Below are 11271 nucleotides of genomic sequence, written 5' to 3' on the forward strand. Positions count from 1 at the left end.
CATTGGATGTCGTAAGTCGTGTCGGAAGAAATTGACCAATCACAGTTCATTATTCTTCGACCGTAAGGCTGGGTCTACATTGGATGTCGTAAGTCGTGTCGGAAGAAATTAACCAATCACAGTTCATTATTCTCCTTACGGTCGAAGAATAATGAACTGTGATTGGTCAATTTCTTCCGACACGACTTACGACATCCAATGTAGACCTAGCCTTAAGTCTCCGCTACAATGATTCTCGGTTCTGTCTACAATGGTCGTAGTCGTAGTCGCTCGATAAGAATTGACCAATCGCAGTCGATTATTCTTACGACTACGACCATTGTAGACAGAACCGAGAATCATTGTAGCGGAGGCTTTACGGTTGTTGGGCTGGGAGCCATTATCTTGCATTATCTAGACCAACAACAAGTCTATGGCCGTGTTGGCTCAGTGCATAGACATAGTATATCTAGACTGCTGGTTCTCTCAAATTTCAGGAGTGGGGGTAGAGCTCACGTAGAAAAGGATGCACTCTGTTTCGTGTCTGTGCGTTCTCTCTCGCACAGGTTAGTAACTGCTTCCCCTTATCCCCTCTTTTCGCGTGTGCGAGAGAGAACGTTCAATGCACGAAACAGAGTGCATCCTTTTCTACGTGAGCTCTACCCCCACTCCGCCAACCAGCAGTCTAGATATACTATGTCTATGGCTCAGTGCAGGCAGCCGAGTGCCATTGAAAATGATTGAAAAGATAAACAAGTCTATGGCTGGCGCACGTGTGGAGTGAATTTCTGGAGGTTATAGTGTCGGCGATCTAATCAACGCTTATTGATACAGTTTATTAATAATATATCGCGATAGACGTTAATTAAAGAGCGTTCCTCCGCGAAATGGGGCGTGTTCAACGTAAAGGGCCACTGGACACCAAGAGCAAAAACAAGAAGGCAAAGTCGATACAGAAAACGCGCAAGCAGTTGCGCAAGGAGAAGAGGCAACAAAAGAAGATAAGTCGAGCAGAGTATTATCAAAGGAGGTCGAGAAATGATTCGGAGAAAACTATGGGAAAATCGAGGACCGAGGCTAACGAGTCGCTGAAGATAAAAGAAAGCGATGACGTCGAGCAGGCGCCTGTGACGAAGGTGCAAAAACGACCGAGGCCCGAAGGTAGAAAAGAAGAGAGAATGCAGAAGAGCGCGAAGAAGCAAAGGATGGTGCAACTGAAGCAGGCCAATCTGGAGGAGGACAAGACGATCAAACAGTTGGAAAAGCGATTAAAATTGAACAAGCGAAAGACCAAGTCGATCCCGAAGTCTTTCGTATCAGATGGATTAGATTGTATCCTTCATAATTTACTCTTCTTTTTATAAAATTGCAATTCTTTTATCCTATAAGATATTTAAAGCGGAAAGGTTTTGAAAAGCGAGGTCTAGGGGAAAAGAAAGTCGAGATAGAGAAAGAACACTTTCCCGTACGGCACACGTGTCTAAAAACATCTTGAAGTCGTCTTTTAGGTCTACAATGTGCACATTGCGTCTAGAAACATTCTATTTTATATAAGCAAGTCAAAACGCTTAAGTAATTTGTGCGATTGTACAATTTATCAACTTGCGCGCATTTTTAAACGTATTTCTACAAAATAGCATGTTTCTGGACGCAAAGAGCATATTGTATATTAGACTTTAGACATACATATCTAAAGTAGATTAGACTAATGTGTTTATTGTAACAAGAAACATTCTATTATGTTTCATACAGGTAAATCGATATGCTTTAAATTTACATTTCCAGGTTTCTGAAAGAATTTGCTTTTGCTAAATTATTCGTAGTTCCTTAACATCTAATTAGATCTCTTGGACTTCTGCGATTCAGAGAATAGAAATCACATTGTTGAAACTGAGAAGCAATTGCTGGATACTGGACGGAGCGAAGAATTCGAAGAGGACTTGAACATGGCTATTGGTGAGGACAGTACTGAGGCTGGGGATGAAAACCGAGATGAGGAAGGCAGCATAGACGATAAGGAATATTCTGAGCAAGATTCAGAAAATGAAAGTCTCTTGTCTGATCAAAGTTTGACTCAAGACGATAGCGACGAAATTTCTTCCGAAGAGACAAATGCAGCGAATCTAAGAGACAAATCTAAGAAGTGTGAAGCTGATGAAGACGAGGCGATAAATGAAGAATTGGATGACAGTAACGCGCCAGAACAATCAGACGACGAAAGCTTATGGGAAGACATTTATGGGAGGCAAAGGGACAAAGAGGGTAACATTGTATCAAAGAAATACGTGCCACCTGCCAGGCGCATTACAAATAATGATAATCCATCCGACGGTGAGAAAGTCCGTAGATTGGAAAGACAGGTGAAAGGTGTTTTAAACAGATTGGCGGAGCAAAATATGCACACCATTGCAAATCAAGTAATTATTAGCATGAACCCGTTATTCAGTCAAATATGGAAATGATAGATAGTAAACTTATAGAAGGAAGTTCCCTATTATGAAATAGACTTCTAATGTGTAAGAGCAGGCTTTCAACGTCCAAATTTAATCACAAATCTTTTGTCGCGACGATATTACACGATTCAACAATCAATTTTCTATTAGACAGATTTCACTTCGAGAGCAATAAATTCATGGTGGAACCAATAGACGATGCTTGATAATTTAACAGAAACTCCGCTATCTTATATTGGGTTCTTGTGTCATAATAGGGGACTTTCCTCTATATTTTTATAAATTAAGTATCTTTATTGGGAAGAATTGTTATTTCTGATAAAAATTTATTTGAATGTTGTTAATATAGGTAGAAGAAATGTATATGTCGAACAGTCGTAACGATATGAATGTAATGTTATCCAAACTAATGATGGAAAATATAATCACGCCAGTGTTGACTCCAGATCGACTTGTCTGTGAACATATGATGTTAATCGCCATATTGCACGCAAATGTCGGCACGGAAGTTGGCGCGCACTTTTTACTGACTATCGTAAAAAAGCTTCACCACATGTTGGAGGAATCTCATTGTGTTGAGAACAAGGAATTGGATAATATAATTCTTATGATTTCACATCTCTATAATTTCAAGGCAAGATATTAATGCTGCTTTTCTTTCGCGTTTTTGCAGAGCATTTACGATTCCGTTCCTTCTAGGTGTATGGCCATCGTCTCTTGTATCAAATATTAGAGAAACTAGCAGCGAAGTTTACCGAGAAGGAAATTGAGCTGATTTTATTGACTTTAAGGACAGTAGGCTTTCAATTAAGAAAAGACGATCCTATTGCTCTGAAAGGACTGATAATAAATTTACAACAGAAAGCAAATAATGCCACCCTCGACAAGTAAGCTTTATATTTTTAAATGCTGCACTAATACAGATACATTTTATTTTTAGTTGTTTTTCTTATTGCATAAATGTCCTTATTTATCTGTGTATTTTTTATATTTTTAATTATAATACATATTAATTATATCATCTTTACAGCTCGAGAGTTAAATTTATGTTGGATGTATTACTGGCAATAAAAAATAATAATATGAGCAAAATACCACAGTACGATTCAACTCTGATAGAACACTTGAAGAAAATTCTGAGGAATTTTATTCATAAGGGCAGTGGTGTTACACAATTCAATGTAACTTTAGAAGACTTGTTAGAAGGTATGAAAAGTAATACATAAAGTTTAAACGAACAATATTGAAATATTAATATAAATAATAAGTTTATATAGTCTTATATTAAAATTATTTGTAAATAATACAATAAGAGTATGTATGTTTCTATCTTTTTTTTAGCTGATGAAAGAGGAAAATGGTGGATAGTAGGATCCGCCTGGTCCGGTCTCAAGGATATTGGTAAATTAGAAAAGAATTCAGGAGACAAAGGACAAAAATACAGCGAGGATATACTGGAGTTGGCACGAAAGCAGAGAATGAATACTGATGTCAGAAGAGATATCTTTTGCGTACTTATGACAGCTGAAGATTATTTAGACGCATTCGAAAAAGTTCATCACCTTGGCTTGAAAAATCAACAACAGAGGGAAGTAATTTACGTTATCCTCAATTGTTGCATTCAAGAGAAAAAGTTCAATCCTTATTATGCCGTATTGGCGCAAAGGCTATGTGATTCTGACAGAAAATATCAGGTATGTAAATATAATTCTATAGAAAGCATTATTGCAGCTGTGTAATCTACTTAGCGCAAAGAATCACTTTTTAAATGTTTAGATATACTTAGAATTAGTTAAATCAGTATGTCAGGAAATCAATCAGCGACAAAAAGTCAATTTTTCTGACAACAATCTAGCACTTAAAACTTAAAATAGAAAATTCTGTGAGAAAGCATTGCTCTATACGAATGTGACTCTATTGTTCTCCTATAGTACTTGATATTGAGTAAAATTAATATTAAATTATATTATTTTTGTTATTAATGACAATACAGGAGTACAGAAATTTTTGCATATGGATTTTCGAAAGCATAACAGTGTATTATTTTCTTATTTTACTCTATAATGATTAATAATGGTTAATTGTTACAGTTAACTATACAATATGCATTGTGGGATAAGTTGAAAACATTGGATGATTTGAGTACAAAACAGCTAACGAATTTAGCAAAATTTTTGACTTTTCTCTTCTTAGGCAAAGCTCTTCCTCTTTCCATTTTAAAGGTATAGAAATGCCTAAATTATTTTGTTATTGCTATTTTCTTCTACATGATGTTTATTTAACTTTTAATTCTGTGATAATTTTACTAATTTTTATTATTAAATAATTATAGGTGATCGAGTTTACAGAATTAGACAAGTTAACAATGAGGCTTGTACGACAAGTCATGCTAGGAATATTATTACACGAAAATGAGGAAGCCTGTTTGGAAGTATTTGCAAGAATATCTTTATCTCCAAAGTTGCAAACTTTCAGGGACAGTCTTAGATTATTCATAAATCATTTTCTTGTAAAAAATATGTGTGCTTCTGAAAATTTACAGGAACGTAGCGAACTGTTGACGAAACGCGCGGGGTGTGTAGATAAACTTTTAAGTACACGAGAATCAAAACTTATATTTTAATTAATATTTTTGTAATAAGTAATACTTATGTAGAACGTGTATATAAATATGAAAAATATACTTATATCCTTTCTATATGTATACTATTATATTTAAGGCAGTCATGCCCTGTTATCTCTCGAGCAATGGTCTCGTGTATCAAACTCTGACACTAAATTTCCATGGTCGGAACATAGCGATGTTTAAACATTAAAATTACCAGATACGGTCAACAAAACTTAATGTTATACTATTTAATATGGGATACAAAATGTTCGGTAACTGGGTCGCGCTATTAAAAACTAATACTATACATTTGATTTTTTTATACAATTATGTTATATTATGAAACCTAAAAACTGTTATTTTATAGACATGGCACAGAATAGTATCGTAAAATCACTTACACAGTACATAACAGAACTGAAAACTACGGAAATAGCATGTTACCGTCAGAAATTACATAGCTATGTATGGCTACCGTAGTTCAAGGTGCACGTTTTGTCCTTTTAGAGGCGCTAGTAGATGGATTCTATCAGAGAGAAACCTGAGATGTGTTAGGCAACATACATATATTATTAACATAACTTTTAACAACATTGCTGTCGCGTCTATTAAATATATAATTGTATGATAATTTATAAAAAAAAATAACGAAATTGTATCTAGTTGCATGTATGAATGTTGTATACGGATGTAATCTAGATTACACGTATACAATAGATTACACGTTGTACATATTGAAATTGAATGTAAAGATACAGATGAAGACAAAATGGAAAACTCGGATTCGTTAAATAATTGTAATAAATGAGGGAAAATTCTTGCGAGAAGATAATGCGTAATGAAAACGTAAATATTCCTACGAGAAACGATCTCGTGCGCTAATAGATCAACGGAGAAAGATGGGGCGGAGGAGGACGTAAAGCACGGGCGGCCGTCCTCCGGCGGCTCCTCGGTAACAAACTGGCCGACCGATTTGAGGACCGCGAGAACACTCATCGTCTAATAATAATATCTTGCTCAAATTTCTATTTTCAGGCCGATAAATGCGCGCGCGGCTTTTATGTAAAATGCTAAAGCGGACGGTATTACCGGATCTCCGGTGTGCAGGATTGAGAATATACCGGAAGCCATCGGCCGCCGTCGTCGCCGGTACCGCGCGCGGAAGGTCCACGCGTACATATACTTCGTACCAGCGCATGCTGCAGTTTACTTTCGCGAGCAAATAGTCCGCGGCGCGTAAACTTGTCAAGCTTAGCGAATAACGAGCACCGCCTGCTAGGCGAGTAAATTCAAGCGTTGTAGCGGGATAACAGAAACGATTTTAACGCAACGCTTCGGCAGCGCTGAAGGAGAGAGAAATGTGAGATCTCACTCGCGGCGCTTTATAAGTGTACGCTGCGTGTGTAAAAGACAAATAAATTTAACTCGTAAATAAATTATTTATCGAAGCGGTAAATAAACCTTTTCATTAATTTTAAATACATGCCATTTCAAATACACACATTTTATTTTTTCCTTTGTTATAATTGTAATCTATAAGCTACGTGCGCAACATGTAATCTCGCAACATACAACATTCTCCCCTGCGTCATAAATCTTTATAATAAAACGTCAAAATTATGATATCTCTCTCTCTCTCTCTCTCTCTCGCTCGCTCATAATTTATTATTTCTGATGTCAAATGTCCTATAACACTTAAACGCTGAAATTATCAATTTTGAAAAAGAAAACTATGATTTACAGACATGAGTAGAAGAAAGAATTTCCTATTACGGGATAGATTCCTAATATGGGATAGCGAGGTTTCTGTTAAATTAATAGGCATCATCAGTTGATTCCACCATGAATTTATTGCCTTTGGAGCGAACTCTGTTTAGTGGAAAATTCATTATTAGATTGTGTAATCGTTGCGAGAAAATATTTGTGATTAAATTTGAGTGTTGAAAATCAAAATAGATTAGAAACCTTCTCATAATAGAGGACTTTTCTCTAATAACGTGCTTATTTATTATACACTACGTCTATATGCATTCTCTTCCCACTTTAATTCCTTTCGCAAGACTTGTAATATTCGTACGTAGAACGTTTAATATTAAAGGAGAAAAGTATAGGCTGCAGTTTTATATTCTCCAGGATAAGACGAGGAAAGTGTATGTTGCATAAATTTTTATAGAAGTACACATTACACGTGCGAAAAAGTGTTATAAACGTAAAATAATAATCTAGAGTTATCGGCGTGTATTTTTATATAGCTTCTAAAGTCTTTGTTAAAAGTTTTCCCTCCCAATATGTATGCGAGGCACGTAATTTTATTATCAAAATACTTATATGTGACGCACGGCTTCAAGTCTACAACTTATAAATAATATACCATTTTGTGAATATATAAACGTAGCGGCATTACACTCACATCGAATTGTATACGATATATTTATCGTATTATAATATATTCTATGTCGTAGACGAGGTAGCGACCGAAAATATCCTATTTCTTATATAATATGCTTTTTCCAATTTTCATCGCTTACAGTTATCGAAATAACAACCCTGCGACAATATCCTCGATATCTGTATTGCACACATAATCTACATAACATATTACAAAAAAAAAGTGCAGCGCCGTAGCAATAATTCATATCTGTTTATGCTGTATACAGTTGGAAATTACGGCTGAGCGTTTAACGCGAATATTTTATATTATTTCTAAAGATCAAAGCTTCGCCGTGTTGTGTGAATTCTTAGCGGTGCCTCTCTGTTATTCATCCGGCCGTTACATTGTTAGATCCACGACAGACATTACATTCCGCCGGTGTGCAATAATAATTCGAGACGTCGTCGTCTTCGTAACCGTAAGCTCAGCCCGTACGTAGGCGTGCGTAACCATATACTTGGGCCTTTTACATAAAGGCACGTGCGCGCACACGTATATCCCCCTAAAAATAGAAATTTGAGTAAGATATTATTATTAGACGATGAGTGTGTGGCCGCGCGGCTTCTCACCACGGCGCTCACTGTGCCCGCCTCCTCGCGAAAAGGCGAGAGATCGCGATCCCCTCGCGCTCTCAGCCACTCTCGTCGGAATGAGGAATCCCGCGGCCGAAACGAGGGTGCTCGGGAACACGGAACGCACTCGTCAGCCGAGGAATTGTAGGCCGCTCGAAAATTCCGCGGCGCGACGGAATTGCGGAAGACGATCGCGATTCGTCGCGACTCGCAATGATTAGTGCATTCAATTTTAGCGCGTGCATCGATCACTTCCGCTCAACTCTCCGACAACTGTCTTGATTGAAAATTTCTTATAGGAAGAGTTAGAAATATTGTATGTGTACTTACATTTGCCACACGGCATAATTTAATGTAGTAGAACATTTGAAAAAGAAAGAAGAGACTATTTTACTACGGAAAATATGCAAAAAGAATACGACAGACACGTATAAAATATAATAAAGAGGAAAATTATATTTTTTAGGTAACCTAAATCAATAAAATTTAATAAAACTCTTAATGAAATTCACAAGGCTCTGATGTAAAAACACAAATAGAAAGTGATAAAGGAATAAGAGCCAAGACAGGATGTTAGTGTCTAAATGATTTTAATTTTTAAATTTATTGCGAAAAATTTAATAAAACTCTGTTTCATCATCTTTTGCGCGAAGACTCTGTGACACGTGCAAATGTCTGTCATACCTGTTGAAATTCAATCATCGGTTAAAATTAACGCCTGCCAAAATTATATCTATAAGGGCGAGGATATTCATAGAAAAAAATCGAGCGGGTTGGAGCCTCGCATATTTTTGCTATGCTTCAACTGCGAGTACCCTTCGGAATTCTTCGCGTCGGAATTCTACTGTCTTCGATATATTTTTACTTTTCTTCGCGATCATAATTCTCGGGGCGGAATTTTCCGTTATGAGTCTTCGGAGATTTCACATTTTTCAAAGTGGATTTTGTTATATTCAAACGTGTATTTTAACATAGCCTTTTCAGTGCATAAATATCATATGGAGATATTGTTTTAAAAACTAGAGGAAAATTTCCTGTTATGAAATAAGCTCCTAATATGAGAGAGCAGGGTTCTTTGCTAAATTAATAGGCATTATCTACTGGTTTCATCGTGACTTTGTTGTCCTTGGGAGTGAAATCTCTTCTGTTTAGTGGAAAATTCATTATTAGGCCGTGTAATCGTCGTGACTAAAGATTTGTGATTAAATTTTTATGTTGAAAACCTGCTATCTCATATTAAAAGCCTATCTCATAATAGAAAACTTTGCTCTGTATATTATATCTTCACTTTTTACAACCCCTAGTGATATCGCGCGCATTAATTATAAAGAAAAAATATGTACCTTAAAGATTTTTAGTCCGAGAAATGAATACTTAATGCGCGAAACGTTGAAATCTCTTAATGTTTATCCTATTTCTTGATTTAAAAATCACTAAATGGAGAAAATTTTATTTTTTATCCTGGCCGAGGTATTATTTTTCGCAATTAACTTAAAATTATTTAGACACTAACATCCTGTCTTGTCTCTCACGCCTTTATTACTTCGAATTTGTGTTTTCACATTACAGCCTTATGAATTTTAGTAATTTTTTTTTATTAATTTATAATCTAGAACTGTGTCTCCTGATGGTAATTTCTAATTCGCTTACACAACATACATGAATAAACCGTTAACATAATGTTATCAAACTAATCTTACCCAAATGGGGATAATAATATCGTAACAATGATTCACTTTTATTATTATCGCGGATAAATATAACATACTACTAATCTACGGTATATATGTAAGTGTCATCGACTAGACTGCGAGGCATTTCTGTTGCTTCTTTTTGCAGACAGGTCATGTTCGATATGTTGGGAATTCTGTGGCACGCCAACTACTGAAATGCATTAGAATTTGTCATACTATTTATGCATTATACATTTTGTATCAATTCTGTAATATTTCTCCCTAACTAATGTCACATTCCGAAGCTTAAAGATACATACACCAGATTTCGTATCTGAATAATCATATAGAATATTCTATCTCTTTAGAATAAAAACTACTAAGTGCATTCGGCGTCTTGAAAAAATGAAGATAATCTATTTATTCTCGAAAGTAGATAAATACTTCATGTACTCTTCTTCATGCTTCATCAATCTTTTATTATCTTCTAAAATAATGGATTTCTTGAAAAACCATGAAGAGATTAGAATACTCATCTCTTGTCCAAAATAAATATTAAATTTCGATTTTTTATAATATTAACTGTTTTTAATTGTATATTTTACAATTTCCACACACGCTTAATTTTTTTCTATGAATATCTACTTTATAAATATAATTTTAGCAAGTGTTAATTTTAACTGATGATTGAATTTCAAGGAATATGACAGACAATCATTGTAGGTGTCACAGAGTTTTCGTGCAAAAATGATAAAACAGAGTTTTATTAAATTTTATAGATTTATATTACATAAAAAAATGAAATTTTCTTTTTTATTAAGCAAGTATAGTGTAACACTGCAGATAATTTCATTAATGTTTCAATCAAGATATTCCAAATTTGAATAATCAAATTAATTAGTTCTGATATATAATAATAAAATTGAGAAGTTTATAGATAGCATTTGTGTATGTCTGTGTGTGTACATCAGAATTTATAGGTAAATATTGGATATCGCAAAATTTATAAATAAAAATTTTACTAAATATTAATATAATAAAATATGTATAATAAAATATAACTCGATATTTTATATTTTTAATATGCGGATAGTAATTGAAGAGAAAAAATTAAATCAATCTCTGTTAGAAAATGAATATCGAGTTATATTTTATTATATTAATATTTAGTAAAATTTCTATTTATAAATTTCGCGATATCCAATATTTGCCTATAAATTCTGATATAGAGTATACAGTAGTATACATAAGTATCACATAAGCCCGTAAAAAATGAACAAAAGATAAGGATATAGATTCGTGAATAATAAAACGCTATCGAGACTCGCCGAGATATGGTTGAAAAATTAAATTAATCGAGGCGTCTCGCTCTCGAAAATCACATTGTTCGACAGACTTCGAAGTGCGTGACCGAGCCTGCCGAAGATTATCGGCGAATATACTTCGCCCCAAAGGCCCGAGATCTTACTCGAGCGAAGAATCCCCGCTGCTCTTTGGCGTCCGCCATCACCGCCACCGGCGGCGCAGCATCATCAACCAGCATTGACGTTCCCAA

At 35.1% G+C, this 11271-nt stretch overlaps 1 protein-coding gene across 1 annotated transcript; it reads left to right on the forward strand.

Moving 5' to 3' along the window:
* Nucleotides 1-679: 679 nt before the first annotated feature.
* LOC105562255 (nucleolar MIF4G domain-containing protein 1) lies at nucleotides 680-5897 on the forward strand. Its single transcript, XM_012012957.1, has 8 exons — nucleotides 680-1311; nucleotides 1822-2396; nucleotides 2782-3066; nucleotides 3132-3319; nucleotides 3463-3638; nucleotides 3774-4126; nucleotides 4523-4654; nucleotides 4765-5897. Exons 1-8 carry the CDS (start codon nucleotides 867-869, stop codon nucleotides 5053-5055), a joined length of 2445 nt encoding a protein of 814 aa, XP_011868347.1. The 5' UTR covers nucleotides 680-866; the 3' UTR covers nucleotides 5056-5897.
* Nucleotides 5898-11271: the final 5374 nt, after the last annotated feature.

This window comes from Vollenhovia emeryi, unplaced genomic scaffold, assembly GCF_000949405.1.
Source record: "Vollenhovia emeryi isolate VEMERY1.0 unplaced genomic scaffold, V.emery_V1.0 DF939192.1, whole genome shotgun sequence".
Taxonomy (NCBI): domain Eukaryota; kingdom Metazoa; phylum Arthropoda; class Insecta; order Hymenoptera; family Formicidae; genus Vollenhovia; species Vollenhovia emeryi.